The following is a 20,921-nucleotide window of genomic DNA, read 5'->3' as shown; positions in this document are numbered from 1 at the left end:
GTCACATGCCACCGCCGCCTAGGCCTACACTTGTTGCACTTTTTTTTGCCGATTTCGGATGACACAAAGCAAAATCATCTCTACAGATGCCATGTTTGCGATTGTCGATGCCGTTAATTTGATCCGGAGGTATGATTCGGCCGCTACTATAGATATGAATCAACCTGAGACCAGCGGGTGTCGGATCATTTCTGCAGGCGTTTTTTGTTGCGATTTTTTGCATTAAGCACTGTAGGCGCTTCGGTGAGGCTGTTATGAAGTTCACTATTTATTGGACCGTGTCTAGACAGTAACGAACATCCCTGACCATAGTTAATCGCGTTTGTAGTCTACACTCAGACGTGAACTCATTATTGCAGGTCTAGACTCCGTGCGCAGCCCCGCCTTCTCCAGTGAACCAAGAAACCCCGCGCCCTGACGACCGGGGGTTGATCCCCTCGTATTTCGAGGAAAATTGAGATAAGAAGGTGAAATTGCCGGGATTGACAAGCTGCGACCGATCCGGCTTGGCGGCGTATCCTGCCCAACTATGTGGGCATGATCTAGACCATGCTCTCCTAATCGGGTCAGCAATAGCCGTTGTGCTCAGCCACAGTCACATGTAAATCAGTGTATTATTTTTGAGGATAATAAAGAGTCCAGCTTCCCTCTGTCTCTAGATGGAGCACCGTCAGAAGTACGGAAAGATTTTCAAGTCCCGCTTCGGCCCCCAGCTGGTGGTGTCCATCGCTGACCGCGACTTGGTGGCCCAGGTGCTGCGGGCCGAGGGAGCCACCCCCCAGAGGGCAAACATGGAGTACTGGAAGGAGAGCCGTGACATAAGGGGATGCTCCACCGCACTCATCTCTGCGTGAGTAACCTTTGACCTGTCTTTTTTCGGACCACATGAAGCTATGGTAGGCTAGCTGTAAACCCGCTAAAATATCAAGTAAAGTGTCTAGTGATGTTTGGAGAGGGCAGGGTCCAATACTGGCATAATATGTGGTGTCAGGGCCAACACTTAATAATCCAATCATAGTATCTATAATCCAATCATAGTTGGACTAAGCCAATAATTTGACTTTCCTGAGTGTCATGTAAACGCACTGACTGACCTAATATGCTAATGAGAGTGTCGGAGTCTTTAGGGTCTGGGGTGCATAACATGTTGGGGCTAGGGGTGCATAACATGTTGGGGCTAGGGATGCATCATTTACCAATTTCACTATTAACCATGGTTTAAACGTCTCGGTTTGAAAGGCACAGCCACACCTAGTGTTACTGTCCTCTCTATCAAAAAGGACATTATGGTGTATTATTTTTTTATGACCAACCGTTGAACAGTGTGTTTAAATTGTAGTCTATAATCGTTGCATGGCTAATTGGGGCCTTTGGATTGTTGAAGTACATGGGGGCTGATCATTGATGTACTTGTTTTATAAGTGTTGCATTTTAGTAAGGACAAATCATTTCAGGATTAATTACTCTGCAAATACTAACACTTATCATGCAACTACTATGTATAGTACTAATATTGTATCATCATGCAACAACATCGCTCATTATAACGCCCATACACTACAGCTGCACTTAAAAATAATTAAAAAGTTATTATGGGTCGTAAACATGGGATAACATGCCCTGATCCTTCCAATAACTCTAATCCAAAAGTATTTTTTTCATCTTATTGTAAGAGTTCATTTACTGAACTTACACAATGTACTTGAAACTGTTTTAGGCAGATTTTACGCGACACTCACCGTCGACACGACACTTCTATTATTATATATTGGATCTTTACATTTGAATATGTTTACAAACAGGAGTACCAAAAATTTAAATGATCAGACAAACTATCCAGCCATGTTAACGGTGCTTGAAAACATAATTTATGAGCAGAAATCTGCATACATTTTCTTTTGCACTTACTGATAAATCATAAAATTAAGATTAAGGACCCCTGAATTGTCATCACCTTCCCCCCGTTTGCTGCACTGCTGGTTAGATAACATGTTGGAATCTTTAGAATGTTGCAGTACATAACATGTTGGGGTCGTTAAAGTCCTGCGATCCTTAGAATGCTTAGTTTAATATCTTGTTGAAGTCATTAGAATGTGGGATACATAACATGTTGGGGTCTCTCTAGTGTTGAGGTACATAGCACAGTGTAATGTTTGAAGGTTTTGAGTGTAATGCATATATCAAAAGTTGTGTTGCTCTTTGTGTCCTGCAGGGAGGGTGAGAAATGGCTGAAGATGCGTAGTGTGTTGCGGCAGCTGATCATGCGGCCGCGAGACGTGGCCGTGTTCTCAGAGGATGTGAACCTTGTGGTGGACGACCTGGTTAAGAGGGTCGGCTCCCTACGCAGCCGATCATCTGACGGGGAGTCTGTGGTCAACATCAATGACCTGTTCTTCCTGTACGCCATGGAGGGTAGGTGATGTTTTCACATAACAGTCTTGCCAGATAGGACGCTTCCTCAGTGCAGAAAGAATCCTAACCCGTATGAGAATAGGAGAGTCTTCCCCTTATCCTTCCTACTCTCCTCTCCCCCCTCGTTCATTTCTTCCTTCTCCTCTCTACTCCCTCTTCCTCTCTCACCCACCTTCTCCTACCTATCCTCCTCTCTTCTCTCTGGCACCAAGGAAGTTTGGTTCCACTGGCTGAATGTTTGATATCAAGGAGATGTACTGGGAAAGGTTAATAACTACCATATGTTTCAATGCTTAATGGCAAGCATTTAAATGACAGCCATAACTCATTGGAACGGCGCTGTGTGTTGATTTCTATGCTTAAAGTACAGCTGGCCTCCTGCCTCAATTATTCAAGAGGCAGAAAGGGGAAGGAAGGAGAAGGAGGAAGAGACTGACTCTATGGAGTCAGATTGATGTCAAAAGTATCGTCTTCGTGACGAAAAAAGCTGATGACATGATTTCAACATGCAGGCGGGGTGAAGGGAAGGGGGGGAATTCATTGGTCTTGTCTACCAGCTCGACTGAGGGCATGCAAAAATGCGAAACTTCAGAGAAGCTGGCTAGCCTAGCTACTGGCTAAGCTTGTCATTAGCCTCCAAGCCTAGCAACCCGCTGGATATGCTTGTGGCTTGGTTGGTTAGTAGCCTATGTCTTGTAACAAGCATGCTGGGTAATCAATGACCAGACAATCTAGTAGCTGATCCTGCGGATTGCTAGGACGCCTCCACATCAAAAAGATGTAAAAACTCCAAGTCTCAGAAAAAACAATAGTGTATCTTTTTGTTTCAAGAGTGATAAATAAATAAAAAATATAATAATAAAATTGTGAATAGGGAATTGTTAATAAGTCATAATTATGTGTTTATTCCATATGCATCCTCTGCAGGAATGGCCTCCATCCTGTATGAAACTCGTCTAGGCTGTCTGGAGGAGGAGGTGCCAAAAGATACGCAGGACTATGTTCAGCTCCTTCAAGACCACCATGTACGCCGGGGCCATCCCAAAGTGGCTCCGGCCTGTCCTACCCGGGCCCTGGGAGGACTTCTGCAGCTCCTGGGACGGCCTTTTCAACTTCAGTAAGAAGTGTGTGTGTGTGTGTGTGTGTGTGTGTGTGTGTGTGTGTGTGTGTGTGTGTGTGTGTGTGTGTGTGTGTGTGTGTGTGTGTGTGTGTGTGTGTGTGTGTGTGTGTGTGTGTGTGTGGCTTTCTGTTGCTTCTGCACAATCTCTCACTCTCTTCCCTCTTTCTTCTCTGCCCCCCCCCCCCACCCCCCTTCTCCAGGTCAAGTCCATGTCAGTAAGAGGTTGGAGGAGGTCAGAGGTCAGACAGAGCGGGGGGAGGAGGTGAAGGGGGGTCTACTCACCCACATGCTGGTTACCATGGAGATGAGCCTGGAGGAGATCTATGCCAACGTGACGGAGATGCTGCTGGCAGGCGTCGACACGGTGTGTGTGTGTGAGAGAGGGTGTGTGTGTGTGAGAGGGTGTGTCAATGGATGGCCTGGTGTTGAAGTTTGGTGTGTGTGTGTGTGTGTGTGTGTGTGTGTGTGTGTGTGTGTGTGTGTGTGTGTGTGTGTGTGTGTGTGTGTGTGTGTGTGTGTGTGTGTGTGTGTGTGTGTGTGTGTGTGTGGTGTGTGGGTTCTAGTGTTGTATTTCAAGGATTGTGTTTCTTTGGCGCCAATATCAGGGTTTCAGCCTGAGGTCAGCACATGCGCACACGTACATTTACTCCACAGTTTAAGATGTTCTCACCCAGATCCAGTTTCTTGTCATTTTGCCTGAGATCCTCACAGGGTGGGACTTTTATCTTGTTTTCAGCTCAATGTGGTTCGTGTCACATTCACGCACCCACACTATTTTGCACTTGTGTAACAACTTTGTTATACAACTTGTATAACAACTTTGTTTACAAGTGCATAGTGTGTGTGTGTGTGTGTGTGAGTGTGTGTGCGCACGCCTGCGTGCGTGTGTGTGTCTGGCCCCTCCTTTGGTCAAAATATGTAATGCGCCCAGCCAGTGGCCATCCGAAAACAGTAGCCATGCCAATTAGCCTGGCTTAGGGGGTGGACCTAAAAGGGATAGGTAGCTACCTGACTACTATGGGATTCATATCCCAAAAAGACATTTACCCAATCCCATGAGTCCCAAGCTCTCAAATTAGAAGGTATTCCAGAAACCGCCACACTAATTGGAGTGATCTCCAAGCCAGCATTCTTGAGGAATAGGAAAGGAGAGATGAGCGGAAGAAGCTATGAAGACAAAGACAGGAGGATAAGGAGTCGAATACCAATGCCAATAACTCCAATACACACTTAACTACAAACATACTCCTTCCAACTTTAATACACACTAACAACAAACCTATTAATGAGATATGGAATAGAGGAAACAACAGTACTGATAATAATGAACATGGCTCAATATACCCAGACTGGAGACTCAGACTGACTGCCTGGTATTGGTATAGTATTTAGCAAAGCCCTTTGCTACAGTCTTTTGTCGGGTGAATCGGTCGCTGCCAAGTGGAGATCCTTTGTTCTATATTCAGCTCTGTGTCTCTCTTAAAATGACCCTCTTGCTCTGGCTCTCTCTCCAGACATCGTTCACCCTGACCTGGGCGGTCTACATGCTGGCTCTGAACAAGGAGGTGCAGCAGGAGATCTATGAGGAGGTGCTGGGGGTCCTGGGGCCGGAGGAGACCCCCACCGCCGACCAGGTTACTCGCCTCCCCCTCGTCCGAGGCCTCGTTAAGGAGACGCTCAGGTACACACAAATACCCTGACTCACTATCCATGTTTCATAACTTCATTTATTACTGAAAACCATTTCGCGAGTACGGACTATGGCTTAGCTGAAGACGTCTGTTGTGTGGTAAAGAAGTCGGAAATACTGACTACGCCTTTACTGCATACTTCTGTTGCCTGGAGAAGAAGTCTGAACTTTTTGCTTGGAGGTGGAGGGTTAGATGGTCGGGAATAGCGTGTTAAATGGTACGGAGGTGGAGGAAAAGAGAGTAGGGTGGTGGGGGGCCGGTGGGCAGTTGTAGGGTTAGATGCTCGGAAGCTGGAGGGTTAGATGGTGGGCAGATGGAGGGTTAGATGCTTGGAAGGTAGAGGGTTAGATGGTGGGGAGGTGGAGGGTTTGATAGTTGACAGGTGGAGGGTTAGAGGGTAGGGAGGTGGAGGATTAGATGTTGGGAAGGAAAGGTTGAGGCAGAGGATGCGAGTAAAGAATGATAAGAGAGGCGGGTAGAAAACGGGAGTTTAAATAAATACAGGTTGTTACATTACTGAGTCACTCCATTTTAAATCTCTCCTCGTGAAGAACCTGCTCCCTGCGGCTCCTCGCTTTCTTGGTTTGCTCCTCCCGGTCGTCTTCCAGAGGGAATGGTTTTAAAGCTGCGTGTGTAGAGAGAGAGAGAGAAAGAGAGTCTTTGTTTGTCCGGTGCAGGCTATTTCCAGTTCTCCCCGGCAACGGGCGGGTTACCCAGGATGACTTGGTGGTGGGAGGATACTTCATACCTAAAGGGGTGAGCAGGACACACATAATCATGCCTAGATCAGTCTTTCCCAAAGACTGGGTCGCGACCCACATGTGGGTCGCGGGAGATTTGGTTGCATGATATATATATTTTTTTTTTAGCATTTAACAAACTTTCAACAAGAAGCATGTATTTGATAGTACTGAATGTTTGTATTGTTCTGATCATTTTACTTATAACATTGAATCTAGTTGAAAAGCTAATGTACATTGTGAGAGGAAATAACAACAATGAGATAGCCAAAACAAGGAGAGGGGAACTCTGCCTAAATGCATTTATTTGGTCTCATTTAGGGCTGAGTATTTAATATGTGTATTATGTTTTCAATAACGAGTGAATAAAAAAAAGTTGTGATTTATCTCTTCGAAATGGCTGGTTTAAGTTCATATATAAGGGGATGCGGAATTGGCAGTAAAAACTTTCAGGAATGTTCATTTATGCACAAACTTGTTCAGCTCACGATTTTATAAATAAGGTCTATTGTGAATTGGGTCGCGATGGTTTGTAATTTAAAAAAAAATGGGTCCCCAGAAAAAAAGTTTGGGAAACACTGGCCTAGATGACTAAATGTTGAGTCTCTCTGGATTAAAGTGTCCTAAATGACCCTATGTGCTTCATGGTGCCAGACCCAGCTGGCTCTTTGTCACTACTCCACATCTATGGAGGAGGAGAACTTCCCGGACGCCGGAGACTTCCGTCCGGCACGCTGGGTCCGAAAGGACAACACGGACCGCGTGGACAACTTTGGCTCCATCCCGTTCGGCTACGGCCTCCGCAGCTGCATCGGCCGCAGGGTAGCGGAGCTTGAGATGCACTTAGCCCTTGCAAGGGTAGGAGCAATACACACACACACACACACACACACACACACACACACACACACACACACACACACACACACACACACACACACACACACACACACACACACACACACACACAGCAAATCAACACTCATCAACTGGTTGAATGTAAATGTTAAAAGTGTTTTATCTCCTCCTGTCAGCTGATCCAGAGGTTCAACATCGACGTGTCCCCACTTCTCTCCTCGGAGGTCAAAGCCAAGACCCATGGTCTGCTGTGTCCTGCGGCGCCCGTACATATCCGGTTCAGAGACAGAGACCCCTAGACACGCTGGAGACAGAGATAGATACCTAAAGACAGACACCATAGACCTAGACCACCTAAAGACATAGACCCCTTTAGACATGGTGCAACTAGACCCACTACCACCTTACAGACATAAACCCCTTCTAGGCAGACCAAATAAACCCCCTTGTGAAGATGTGAATGGCATCTTCACTGTGTTAACATGTTTTAAAAGATTCACGTGTTCCTGTCCGGCTGTTAGCCCTGTAATAGTCTGCAGCTGTGGCTCATAGGTTAATTGAGCCACACCCATTCTTGTGCTCCTTAAGAGGGCCAGAGTTCTAGACTGGAGGGAGGCTTGAGTTGTGCAAGTGACTCGACCTTTGTGTTATTGTTTTTAAATAAAAATATGTTTTTACCAACAGTGCGTCAAGGAAACACTTTTTCCACCCCTACACAATAACTGACAAAACCACCTAGCGAGAGAAACCAAGAGACATAAACCAGTGGAGGCTTATCCAGTGAGGAGAGGGAGGAAGATCCTACTTAACATTGTTGAGAATAAAAAAATTTGATTGGCCAGACCACTGTAATGAATTAATGCCCTTAAATATCACTACTTTAATGCCTTTGTATATGTAATGTTCGTTTCCATGGGTAAAGGGACATTAGCACCCCCTATCGCCAATTACATTTAAAATGGCATCACTTCTGGTTTTGTGTCTTTATTTTTCTTAACACAATTGTAGCTGAAAATATGATGGACCCAGATTTTTTTATTTAGTTTTACAAATCATGAGAAGGCCAGAGTTGACGCAGGGGGAGAACACACAACACAACAGCTGTGGCTATGACAAAAGGGATGCTGTACTCCTCAAATTTCTGTCTGGATCCATGCATAGTGTATCTTCATTTTTCAGGTTCACCTCACTTCTTTTCACCCACTGTAGGGAAGATAGAGGCCGTTCTGACTTCTTACCAAAATAATGAGTCTACGCTATGAGTGAGGCAAAAGCAATTTAATTTTCTTGATTGATGGGAGCGCTAGTTTCTAAAGGAAATACGCCAAATAAAGATCAATGGATCAATGTTGATGTCACACATATTTGAGAAACCCTCAAAAACAGGTGTCCAAAATACAACCAAAGATGGACATGACCAGAACATATCTGGTCATTTCTCTGATGACAACCTCTGCTACCATCCGGAACACACCCGAAAACATGCCTTATACTGAAAGACAAAGCATGTACACTATATATCGTACACTGTGATGCCATGTGTCATCAGGTAATTCACATCCAATGTCCTGTTCCAATGCAGACTTAGTCTTCAACCATGATGGTGGGTTCATGTTCGGGATCATGTTATTTATTATGGAGTTTGCACCTTGGGATTGAGGTCTAAGCAGAACTCAACCGGGCCCTTGGCAGGACTTTGTTAGCCTGGGTATACCCATGCTGCCTTGCGCGCATATACTACACAGTATAGCTTTCCAACCCATTTTTGTGTAGTCCACCTTCGTGAAATGTGTGGGATAAAATGTGTGATAAACAGGAAAAGGCCCTGCCACACCTGACACCTGGAATGGGGTAATTTTGGGATTACTGTTGAACTTGGCTAGTTCACCCGGCTATGAACTGATACTTGATCAATCATATTCCATAAGCACTGACCTAGATGCATCTGACACTTCTGAAGGTTTCCCAAAGATAAAGATGTGAGGAAGAAGTGGGAAGGGGCTTTGAGGAGAGAAGGTTTCACTGCGTGATTATTCAGATTATTCAGTGGTCTGCAGTCAACATTTTAAGCAGGCTGATTTTGACGGGACGGGTCAGGTTGTCAGACTATTTGATGGTGTTATTCCATCCCTCTTCAGCTTCCCGGTTCACCTCAAAAGAGTAGGTGTATCATCATAAGGCTAGCATTCATAAATGTAAATATTATATTGTCAAACAAACTTATCCTTTTATATATTGTATTGTGTATTATGTATAATATTATGTATTATTTAATTTTATTATCTTGTTTTTTTAATATTAAAGTTCTTTAAAGCTGACCGTTTTTTTCCCCCATCGCGGGGATTATGTTCCCAGTTTTGATCTCGGATGTCTGGTCATTTACAGCATATCAGAATATTCTATTAGTGTTAAGCCAACTATGAATAATAAAACAGGCCAAACCATGTGTCCTTTATCATAGCTACACGTATGACAAAAAACCGCATGAGGTATTCAGTGAGGTATGATTAATTAAATGCACTGAGTGGAGCGGATGACCACTCCCAAGGTGGCGGCCCCGCGTCTCGTCAGCGCCAGTAGGCGGTAGCGTTCGATGCTCCAACGATTATATAAGATGTCTATCTGGTCACCACATACCACGTTTCGTTTTGTTTACGCGACGAATACCCTGGAAACGTATGGATTTCCGGCGCATAACTATGGTACACATTTCCCCTGTGCCTATTCTCTAAAGTTTACTAGTTCCTAAAACGTAATTGTTTTCATTATTAAGGGAATGGGAAATAAGGGAATAACTGAACCTATACAAATCGATTCAAACGACCTATATATAAACGTTATTCCAGCCGGTCATGTCTGCTAGTGCAAGGAACGGCCCACTCCGTGGCGTAGGGTGTCGTGCCTCTCTCGATTGGTCAATACGCCATCTGTGTGGGAAATTCGAAAGACGTTGGGTGGAGTGCATTTCCTGTTTTGCCATACTATGTTTTAAGAAAAGACCCGCTAAAAGTAGAGACGTATTTGAACAGTTTTCTATCTCCTCGCTAAAATGCCGACAACATTGAGGCCAAATGCGAATGAAAGTCACGACACGCCAGTAGAGGAGTTTGAGTTGAATCTCGATTCTTACGTCCACGTCGAACTTGAAACTGAAGATGGCAACGAAATTCGTATCGGAAATGAATCTTTCGGTTTAAATCAAGGTTAGTCCACTTTTTTCAATGCCGGCTGGATAAATGAACAATTATTTAGGGTGAATGCGTACTTGGTTCCTTATCATCAGATAATGTTGGAGCTCTTGGTTTATGTAGTTTCACACTGTCAGAAGATCTAATTCAGCGTGTGTGTTTTTCTAGCTCTATAACAGACATTATTTGGATAATGAAATATACATTAATATTACAATTGATTCTATTTCTCTTAATTAGGACTTGTCTTCAGCAACCTCCATGTGTGCCTCTGCGCTCCGTAATCACTCCGCAGCAGGGTCACAGTCTGATGCAATTAACGTTAGCTCGTCGTTATTCACAACTTTCTAACGTATTGTATTATATTTTTGGTTACCTAGAATATTCACCGATGTGTCGTTAAAACGCAACGAGACTGCATCTATACGCTACTGTAGCACTCCAGACTTGGATCAGCTGATGTTTCCCTGCTTAGCCGCATAAAGCTTGCTGCGCTCCGTATGATCACGTATGACACCACATTGCTGTTTTGGCCGAGGCTACACTCGAAACCATTACATCATCGGTTGTTGAATACCATAGTTTGAGAGCAGTGCTCCAAACATAGCCGAGGTACTGATTAAAACGGAAGATGCCAAACAATAAGTAGATTTTAAAAGTGTTTCAAAGCGTATATGGGAGTTTTTCATGAGGAAAAATGCTCGAGTACTCGCAAATAACCGATTCGACATTGGTAAAAAGTGAAAAAGACCAGTGTAAATTCGCCCCCAACAATCCGCGGTGTGATTCAATTGCTAGGTGTGGCGCGCAGGAGGCACATAAGGGGGGGCATTTCAATGCTGACTAGGACGTTAACGCCCGACTATAATTGCTGTTGTCCTTTTCTTTGGAAGGCATAAGTCAGAAAGATAGTGGCCAAGAAGATCACGATGAAGTAGATGATGGCGATTCAGACCACTTGAACAGCACAGACAAATCTGGGACCCGGTTACAGAGAGCTGAAAGACGTTGTCGCGGTGATGTCACTCTCCCTGACACATTCCAAACAAACCAGCTTCTCTACTATGAGCGATTTAAGGCCTACCAGGACTATATGCTTGGTAATGCATAACATTTTTGAAAAAGTTATCCATATTATAGTTATTTCATCCAGCATGTACAAAAGTCACCAAAGCTATGGTTTATTACAATGTTTTTTCTGCATTTATATTTATAGGTGTTTACTTCTTTGCAAAAATTCAATTTGGGTATTTAATCTTTGCCACCAGGTGACTGTAAGACATCAGAGGTCAGAGCCTTCATATCAGACTATCTGGAAAAGGCAGTAGAGCCATGTGACTGGCAGGCCCTATGGTCCACCGATGTCTTTGATGTTCTTGTTGAGGTGAGTTTCATGTGTTGATCTACAGTATGAAAAGTTTTTATATTCAACACAAATGTTAAACTAGTGATGATGTTCATCTATTTAGTCATCATGAATTATATTTTCTAATTCGGTAATTAATTTGTTTTATGAATAGATTCATACATTTAGTCATTTCTAGTGTATTTTACAAATTTTAACAAATGTAAAATTCCTTTGGCCTCTGGCAACTTTAATATTTGATTAAATTCTTATATTAAGCGATTTGGTAGTTATATTTCCATGAATGGCCTTAAGTCTGTGCTATCAATACCTTTTTGTAAATACTTTTGTTTCCTCATTAGCATTTTTTTCTTAAGCCACTTAATTGCTGTTACTGTGATTACAGGTGCATGCTGTAGATTGCAAGGAGCTGAAAGCATGTGTTCAGCTCGCGCTACCTATCCAGTGTGAGACCCATGGATGTGATCTGAATGAGGAGTCCATGAGAGTGCTGCTAGAAGCCACACAACACAAGGTGCCTCTACAGGAACTCCAGTTGGTGTTTGAAGATTCAGGGGACTTGGACCAGACAGCCCTGGCCATTGAACACCTTAGGTATAGAGTAATTCTAGGGCGACACTGTGTTAATGAAAAATGGTTGGGTGATTGAAGTTGGCTCTCCGTTATTATTTTTGTTTAACTCTATATATTTAAATCAATTCATATAATCAAAACCCTTCCACAGATTTTTCTATCAGCATATTTGGAGAATCTGGGACGATGAAGATGAAGATGATGATTTTGATTACTTTGTTCGCTGCGTGGAGCCTCGTCTCAGACTGTGAGTGAAACTCATTGCAACTAATTCCTGCAACTCAAATTGCAGGAATTATTAGTGAAACGATGAAACAAATCCTGTAAGAGTCACGCATATCAAATCGATTCACAACTACCAAAAATGTAGGTAAACAATGACAAGATATGATTGAAGCCCGTAGTCAATAATCTGACCCCAAAGGCATTTCAAGTAATAGTGAAGACAAGAAGGGAAAAGGAATAACCTAACGTTGCATCCGGACTCTTGAATAAGAACTATTGTATTGTGGTGCGTAGAGCAGTGAGACGGACAGTTCCCCCTTTTAACAGCTGCACTAAATAACTGGAATAGGTTTCAGTTTTCAGGAGTTGCTTCTTGAAGTGATTTTCAAAGCTGGTTGCTAGACCTCCAACATCGGTCTGCAAGACCAGGGTGAGCTGTAGAAGTCATGGGGTGAGTTCAGAGAACGGGCTCGACTGGGGTGGACTCATTTGACTGGGGCGCCCCCTGGTGGTGACTCATTTGAAGGGCGCAACATAAGGCAACAGACGTAGGGTGAGGGTGCAGAGGCACAAAACCGCGAAACCAGGTATCACACAATGATATTTATTTACAAAAGAAAACAAGCAACCCAGGGGTCAAGGAGGATTAACAGTGGCACCAAAGGAAACAAGGAAATAATAACCCACCCCCCCCCTTGACAGGTGCTAAGCACCCAAAAATACAGTGGGTGGTGCACACTCTAATCTATGGTTGTAACAACGGGTAAACCTACGTGATGCAAGATGTAGACCCCAGGGTATCCTCCTGTCCTCACTTTCTCCCCAAAAACAGCCGGGTTAGAGCACTCCTAAACGGCCGGGTTAGAGCACTCCTAAAAGCACCGTTCCTTTTCTTGTCCATGTTGGAAGCTTACCTGTGAACACGACGGCAGTGCTTTGTGCGCCACACTTTACTATCCATGGAGGACACAGAGTGTACCGCAAGCCTTCTGTCGGAAAGGCAACGCTTCCGCCTAACAATGTTCCTCTCTTCCCTAACCATAGCTACTTTGACGTCCTGGAGGACCGTGTTCCAGCAGGACTGGTGGCAGAGTACCACTCCCTGTTGGCCCGCTGCTCAGAGTTATTCCAGGAGTTCTCCTCACTCCGCAACGACCTCACCTGCGACTCAGATTGTGAGCTGGACAATGTGTCGATGGTGGAGGGTGTCAAGCTGTATGACCAGCTGGAGATACTGAAGCGCAAGCTCTGCATCATTGAAAACCCGCTTTTACGGTGAGGTGTGATTTGACTCTGGTATACGTGTATTTTTCCAGTCGTAATATGAATGGTGTCTGATACTACGGCCCCTGTTTAAGTCACTTCAGGTTGGGTCTCATTTAGAAACGATTGCATCCGTAAGGAAGCCATATCTGCTGTTTGTATAATTGTTAAGTTGCCATTCTGGTCCGAGCAGTGTCACTGGTGAGGGAACCAGATTATAACAATGCATGGATGAAACAAAAAAACAATTTGCCAGAGAAAATAGACATTTGCATTGTGTCTTGACCATACATTTTGCCGGCACAATGTGATGACTTGGGATACGACACCATTGAGACCAAAGTGAATGTATAAATAGCTTTTCTCTTTATCATCTGTCATCTCACACCCTACAACCCCAAGCCAGACAAATGCTTTACATGCTATCTTTCACAATTGAAACCTCCAGGTATGTGCTTGGGTACAAGGGGAATGCACGCCAGCATTGTGTCGAGGCAAAAGGTTCCAGGGCATCCGGGGGAAGGGTCATCCATGTTGTCACAGCATCCACTTCAGCCAGTCAACTCCAGTCCCTCCTGAATGACAAGTTGCTGCACCTGTGCTCTGCCGACGACACTGAAATACAGGTAGGAGTGCTTTATTTAAATCTTAATAAGGTCAAAGAATGGAGAAGAATCAAATGTTCATTATTGATAGCCTCCAAAGATGGTGTAGGTAAGGTTTTGAATTTATAGAGAGCTCAGAAGAGCGCAAAAGTTTGATGATAAACGTCTCCAAAAAAGGTCCCCTACCTACATCCCTACATTACTCTTCCATTGATATAACACTGTGTGCAGACATGTGATTGCCAGGCAAGATGGATTCCCTGAACCAATGAAAGGAGAGAAGCACTGATTGGTTGGAAATTAGATGGGAGCAATCTAAAATTGGAATCGTCTCCTACAGAGGCAGGTGCAGTCCAATTGAGACGGATAATCTTATAGGACATTTTCCTAAGGGATGACTATGGATCTTCAGATTGATTTCAGTCAAATTAAAAGCCCTTGAATCAGCACATTTAATGTGCACGACTGAGATCTGACTAATTTGTCTGTTTTTCCTGTTGTGTCAAATATGTCTGTGCAGTTCCACAGTGACCCAGTGTTGGCAGTAGATGCATGCTTCCAGGGCGATGCTGTTTTGATACTCCCGGGACATTACTCTGTAACCAGTTCCCTGTTACTGCCTGATTCCATAACCATAGAAGGTAAAATAGGGAATATCATCCCATTAACTTTAAGGTTTCTTGGCTCAATATGATTTAGGCCGATAACACGCATGACACAAATGTCCCAGAAGCGTGTAGGGATGTGAAAGAAAAGGCGTAGATATCGATTGCTTACTAGGCTTTATAAGGTCACTCTTTTTTCAACAATAACAATAAAATATTGTTGCATGGAATAAAGAAAGCATTATTAAGCTCATGTGTTTGTTCAGTGTATATTATAAATAACATCCAATCTAAAGGCTAAATAATTTCTTCCATTTATCATTGATCATAATTTATCATCAATTGAAAATTGTGAAATTTAAAATGTCAACGATAACCTCCAGTCCAAAGTATGCATGGCTTACCTCAAAACATTGCTTATATGTTTGTAATACATTTTTTTATTGATTTATTTATTTTTATACATTCTTTAAAGGGCATGAAACTCTCTGTTTGGGGCAGAATCTGGAAGATGCAAACATTTGCTCGACACATTGTTTTCACACTATGAGAATGATGCATACATAAAATGCTGTCTGTGTTCTTCAGGCATTTTATATATGTGCACAAAAGCATAAGGGCGGAATTTAAGCAAGGAGGACACTTCTTTATTGTATATGCAGGAAAACCTTTCAGTTGTGTGAAGTAGAAGTTGGATATCGACCACTAGCTTACATCTAATGAATCCCTCGGCCTCCCCCAACGTCCAATATGCATGTCTTTTCAATCTCATTACCTCCTCTTTTTATTGTTGATTGGAATGTGGGTCCATTTTGTGTTTGTGTTAATTCAAATGTATGTTAAATTTGACCAGGATTTGGCCTTCCTGATGAAGTGGTGATCGAGAAAAAGAACAAGGGTGACACTTTTGTTGAAACCACTGGAGCTGCTATCAAAATTTCCAATGTGAAATTCATCCAGCACGACGCAATCGAAGGCATTCTCTGTGAGTTGGAATAGGATCACGTCTAATGATTTTGACCATTGCTTGTTCAAAGATTAATGTTGATTGCTTTTTGGTAAGAAAAACTCATTATACACAGAATCGTTTCAGCATTTTATTATTTCACGACAGAAAACTGATATATTATGAACTGTGTAAAATAAGTCAGTAATGTCTTCAATGATAACTTTGACAGTAGTACAACCTTAGTTGTCTGAATTAATAATTACAATTATTAAATAAAAATTAGAGGTTGACAGATTAGTTCCCTCCGCTAAAAACAATTCCTAGTTAGAGAGAAACTGAGGTTATTCTTTTTTTTTCAGAATATATTTATGGTTGTTTTTGTATTTTTTTAACAACATAAAAAGACAGCCACTTGCACCATTATAATAAGGATACCAATAAAGTAATTACTTAAATAAAATAAAGTAAAAGAATAAATAGTAAATTTATATACAGAAAGATATATATATATATATATATACTACACTCCAAGCACACACAATTTAGGATCCAAAGGGACCCAGATCTTAAACATCTCTGACAAACATTTTATAACTTCTTTCCAGAAATCCTGGATCCTTGAACATTCCCATAAGCAATGGAATATAGTTCCTTTTTCATCTACACATTTAGAACACACATCTGGAATATTAGCAGACATCTAATGAAGCTTGACAGGAGTTATGTATGTTCTCATCAGCCATTTATAGTGAAGTAATTTAAATAGAGTATTTATGGTTTGTTTTTGTGCCTTTAAACAAGCTTAATTCCAGTCAAGCGTTTAGTTTATCTAGTGTTGATTCAGTACTATGTGTAACTAAGATACTGTAATATTTAGATACATGGCCCTTTCCTAAGTTTGCAAGTGCTACTTCCTCAAGTTTTGTCAAGTAAATACTTGAAAAAGTGTTTTTTTGGGATTTGGTATGGCTGACATAATTGATCAAAAGAAAGCAAAGCTCAAACTACATATCGATCTATTATTTTCTGGATGCCTTTCGTATTCCATAGCCTAAACCCCCATAGCCTAAATCGAGATAATTCAGGCATGTCACCTACATGTTTGTGTGCAGCATACCAATCTGAAATCGTGTTTTAAGGATAGGAATTTTTGTATGAGTGAGGTTATTCTTAATGCGATTGGAAAGAAGGATTTCTTGAATTGCGTGTTTGTATAAAGGTAGGGGGTCTCATTTTTAGACTCATTCAAATTTCGCTGCCGTTTACTATTTAAGCAGTGGTAAGGTATATAATATGCATTATTTTTGAGAAATGATGCATATGGAAGTCATTAAACTTTGGAGGAAATACACAGAAGTAATAAGAATCATTACTGTAGTAGAGTGACTTTTATCTTTTCTGGGCATTCAACACAGACTTATGTTAATTGGGCCCTGTACTGGACTATGCATCTTTATTTTTATTTATTTTGACAAATAATGTTATTTTGCTTTTTCTCCACTCCCATTCCCAGGTGTGCGTCAGGGGAAGCTGGAGATGGAGAACTGTGTGCTGCAGTGTGAAACAACGGGGGTGATTGTACGAACCTCTGCCCATCTTATCATGAATTTGTGCGACCTCTATGGCTCCAAGGTTTGGAAATTGACTTTAAAATGTGTTTGTTTTACATAATAAAGCTATATTTAGAATTTTTGAAAAGACTACTGTGTCCAGCTGATGGTACTGGAGGTGACACCATTATTGTTATTATTATTATTATCAATTCATTATTCAAACAATATGTGTTTTTCTGATTAAACCATAATTTGTTATTAGCAGGTTTTAAAATCATGTTTTGTCAGGATCACCCTGCCTTAGGTTATGTTGTTGGTGATAGTTATTTTTGATTTGATTCCAGGGGGCTGGCATAGAGATCTATCCTGGCAGTGTATGCAGCATTACTGGGAATGGAATCCATCACTGCAAAGAAGGAGTCCTCATTAAGGTAAAAATACAAATCATCTAAATTAATACAATGATTTAGATTCCAATGACTGACACCATCACATAGGAAATTAATGAAGGGAATTAATTTTTTTGATTGAGATCAGATAACATGATAAAAAAATTACGGGGTTTCAGATACATGAACATACAACCACATAAAACTGCCTGAATCTCACTCGTCCATGTTTCACTTCCTTTCTTAGGACTTTGCTGACGAACTAGATGTGATGCCCCGTATCATCATGGAAAACAATGTGATTCATAATAATGAGGGCTATGGAATAATCCTAGTCAAACCTACCAATCGGCTGCAAGAAGGTAATGGCAGTGTACCACTGGAGACCGCAATGGGTAACCTTCACCATTTTTATAATACTTATACATTACACGGATCAGTGTAATGGCTTTAAGACAAGAGTACATCTTAATTCCGTAGTGTGACATATTTCCAAGTAAAATCTGTAATTGGACACCTGCTGGTATTCAAATGAATTTGATTGAATGCATTGCAACTAAAAATGAATGCTGATCTTTTATTGTATTGCACAAGTTCTACATTACTGTAAAACATTTTACAACGTCCCCAATGGTAGGCTGATTGTGTTCAATAGGTGAACTGCCCCTGCAAATATATTGCTATTTTTATATACTTAATTGGTCAATATATTAACTGCAAGCCATTTCAGAAACTCGACAATCGGTCTCACAAGCTTGTTTATCCTTTGTGCTTCTTTTCACTCTAGACAACCTTGCTGAAAAGGACCATGGGAGTGAGGTGGCCCATGAAAAATTGCACCAGCCACAAGAGAATCCAAAAGCCCATGCAAATCCTCCACCAGAAGAGGTTCATGGACCCCTCTCCACTGATGGCCTTGTCTCACCAGCAGCCTCTGCCCTGGCGACCCCTAGAGCGGCCTCCATGAACGGTCTCGGCGTGCAGCATCATATTCTGGGTGAGACACCCGAGCCGGCCACCACAACCTCAACTAAAAAGTGGCAGCTTTGTCGCCAGTTGAGCAGAAACAAAGACGCGGGCACTACGCACACAGACATGGGGCTTCTGGAGCAGAAAATGTTTGTCTCGATTCAAGGCAACCAGTTCAAACGCAACGGCATGGGGGACTTTGGCACTTTTCTCTACTAATGGACATTGATAGACACAAATGTATGTTGTCTCATTTGTGAGACCGATGACAGCTTCTCAAGGACCGTAATTAATGCTGAATACTTTTTTAGAGATTTTATCACAGCCATCTAATACACTTTAAAATGAATCAAGTAAAGCTTTTCTTTCCCTTTGTCACCAGTATGTATCACTCATGTGAAAATATTTTGGACTTGCCCTATTTAACAGTTTTCTTGTGTTTTATTATAAGCTTTACAGCTGTTTTGAAAGCATTTCCGTTTTATTTTATTGGAATTTCAAATTCTTAAGATATTATTGAATCAACTACCATTAGTTTGTTAACTGTGGAAATAAAATGTTATCACTAAATACTTAGTATTTAGCATTTGTCGTGTGTGTGGGTGAGAAATTACCACGGATGGAATTAAAGTAAATTGTCTGGGTTCCATGGTGCTGTTCTTTATCAGTCTGCATGAGCCCAAGCGCTGTTGTATACATTTAAAGTAGGGGGTATTGTTGAGTTAAAGCAAGGTGGCTGATTGGAAGCTTTTGTTTTAATAAAAACAATAGGATACCTGACCTCGACAACAGCTCCAGAGACTCCTTGTTGACTAGTCTTCACTAGGTGACTACTGGTGTGCTCTCAGGTTCAGCCCTGTTAAGTTCTCAACCATCTTCCAGGAGACCCAGTACCTCTTCTGCGTCTCTTCCCCCTTGGTCAGGGTGACGGTTGGCCGGCAACAGCTCAACAGTCCTCTGCACTGCTCCTTACCGCGTCTCCACTGGGTTGAAAGACGCTTCATACTACAGACTTTGATGATTTCAACCTGAAAATGCTGACTAGTATTCTGAATGTCAATTTCAAGTCAATAAAGGTTTCTATATAGCAGTTATACTCAAGTAGCGGCCCGCGGGCCTTTTGTGGCCCGCGGGGTGTCTATTAATGGCCCTCGAGCTGTTTTGAAAAGTTTTTTTAATTATAAAAAAAATAAATTAAAAAAAAATAAAATAAATTGTGCTGGGCGCTCTTATTTTGAAACCGCGCGCCGCAATCTCAATACGAGGCTGGGGGTTGCAACGATAAACAGATAGCACTACAGCCCACAGACCACTCCAGCCCTCCCAAACTCGAGGCAGACAGTCCATCTCAGCAGCAGTCAAGGCCGATTTAGGGTCGTTTTAGACGCAGAGACGTAAGCACGTAATTTACACAAGGGACTTGTTTTAGACAAGTTTTGATTTACGTTTCCTTTAAGGTTCCTTAAGGATTGCGCGTGTTGCAATGGGATTCTCTGCCAGAACAGTAGGGGGAGCAACGAACGAATCTGTGGGCGTGGAAGTGGAAATCGCTGGCTTGTTTATATTTATAATTATCATAATTCGTTCTTGTGTTTTCTTCTTCTCCTTCTTCAAAATTCTTCATTCGCTTCTGTCACAGCCTTTTAAAAATGGCGCTATTATGCTGTAAAACCGGAAATGTGAGACTCCTGAAAGGATGTGGTTAGCTGGCCAATCACAGTCTTTGCGAGCTGCGTAGGGCCGTAGTGTTTTAGTCGCATAGTCAGGAATTTTGGCCGACGCACTTAAGCACGTAAGGGGGGATATTTTACCGCGCAAGGGGGGGTTATGTATCTTACGTGCTTACGCGTTACGTCTAAAACAGAGCATATATCGGCCTCAGTCACACGTATACCGACCGGCCCCTTGAGTCACTGAAAAAAATTTTTGTGGCCCCTCATCATTTCTACTTGAGTACCCCTGCTATATAGGTACCCTGTCCTGTCAGCTCTCCTCCAAACCTGCCACAGAGACTCTTCTCTGTATTTTCTCCTTGCATCTGGACATAGTAATACATAGTAATATGCTTTACAGTTGTATTGGTCCTCCCACCCACAGGAGAACGAGACCTGTGGGGCAAAAAAAAAAAGTAATTCGACTGTCATGTGTCCTTCTGAAAGTAATCATGTTGAATTCAATCACTAACTGTATACGAGGCAAGCTCTGAAACGGCCCGTCTACAGCGCCATCTAGAGGAAGCCTGTGACTTCTGTCGAGTATAAGTAGAACGAATAGTATTCACTGGCTGCAGCTCAGTCATTCAGCAACCACGCTCTAGCTTGACTTGACGCACCCTCTGCTAGAGCGTAGTGACATTGCAGAAGTTCTTCAAGGAAAGTCGTCAAATCCAGGACATCTTTTAACAGTTACTTTATT

At 42.3% G+C, this 20,921-nt stretch overlaps 2 protein-coding genes across 4 annotated transcripts; both read left to right on the top strand.

Moving 5' to 3' along the window:
- The first annotated feature begins 382 nt into the window (after window positions 1-382).
- Window positions 383-7,447, top strand: LOC115559006 (cytochrome P450 27C1-like). Its single transcript, XM_030377600.1, is given in 10 exon segments — window positions 383-565; window positions 660-850; window positions 2,213-2,412; window positions 3,340-3,412; window positions 3,414-3,529; window positions 3,733-3,896; window positions 5,047-5,213; window positions 5,901-5,979; window positions 6,618-6,821; window positions 6,998-7,447. Coding segments are annotated over 9 exon segments (1,317 nt in total). The 5' UTR covers window positions 383-565; the 3' UTR covers window positions 7,121-7,447.
- Window positions 7,448-9,692: 2,245 nt separating this feature from the next.
- On the top strand, window positions 9,693-19,153 carry shcbp1 (SHC SH2-domain binding protein 1). Of its 3 annotated transcripts, none has more exons than XM_030377315.1 (13): window positions 9,693-10,024; window positions 10,903-11,109; window positions 11,278-11,393; window positions 11,761-11,969; window positions 12,100-12,195; window positions 13,218-13,448; window positions 13,885-14,062; window positions 14,562-14,682; window positions 15,500-15,631; window positions 17,109-17,227; window positions 17,493-17,579; window positions 17,785-17,932; window positions 18,325-19,153. In XM_030377315.1, the coding sequence occupies exons 1-13, from the start codon at window positions 9,871-9,873 to the stop codon at window positions 18,723-18,725; spliced, it is 2,199 nt and encodes a 732-aa protein (XP_030233175.1). In that variant the 5' UTR covers window positions 9,693-9,870; the 3' UTR covers window positions 18,726-19,153. The 3 variants fall into 3 exon arrangements, with proteins under 3 accessions (XP_030233175.1, XP_030233176.1, XP_030233177.1); XM_030377316.1 differs by having other exon boundaries at window positions 17,785-17,899; window positions 18,325-18,779; XM_030377317.1 differs by lacking the exon at window positions 10,903-11,109 and having other exon boundaries at window positions 9,744-10,024.
- The last annotated feature ends 1,768 nt before the right edge of the window (window positions 19,154-20,921 follow it).

Source organism: Gadus morhua, chromosome 14 (assembly GCF_902167405.1).
Source record: "Gadus morhua chromosome 14, gadMor3.0, whole genome shotgun sequence".
In the NCBI taxonomy this organism is placed as follows: Eukaryota; Metazoa; Chordata; class Actinopteri; order Gadiformes; family Gadidae; genus Gadus; species Gadus morhua.
The sequence above is the reverse complement of the archived record's forward strand: the minus strand, read 5'-3'. Positions and strand labels throughout refer to the sequence as shown.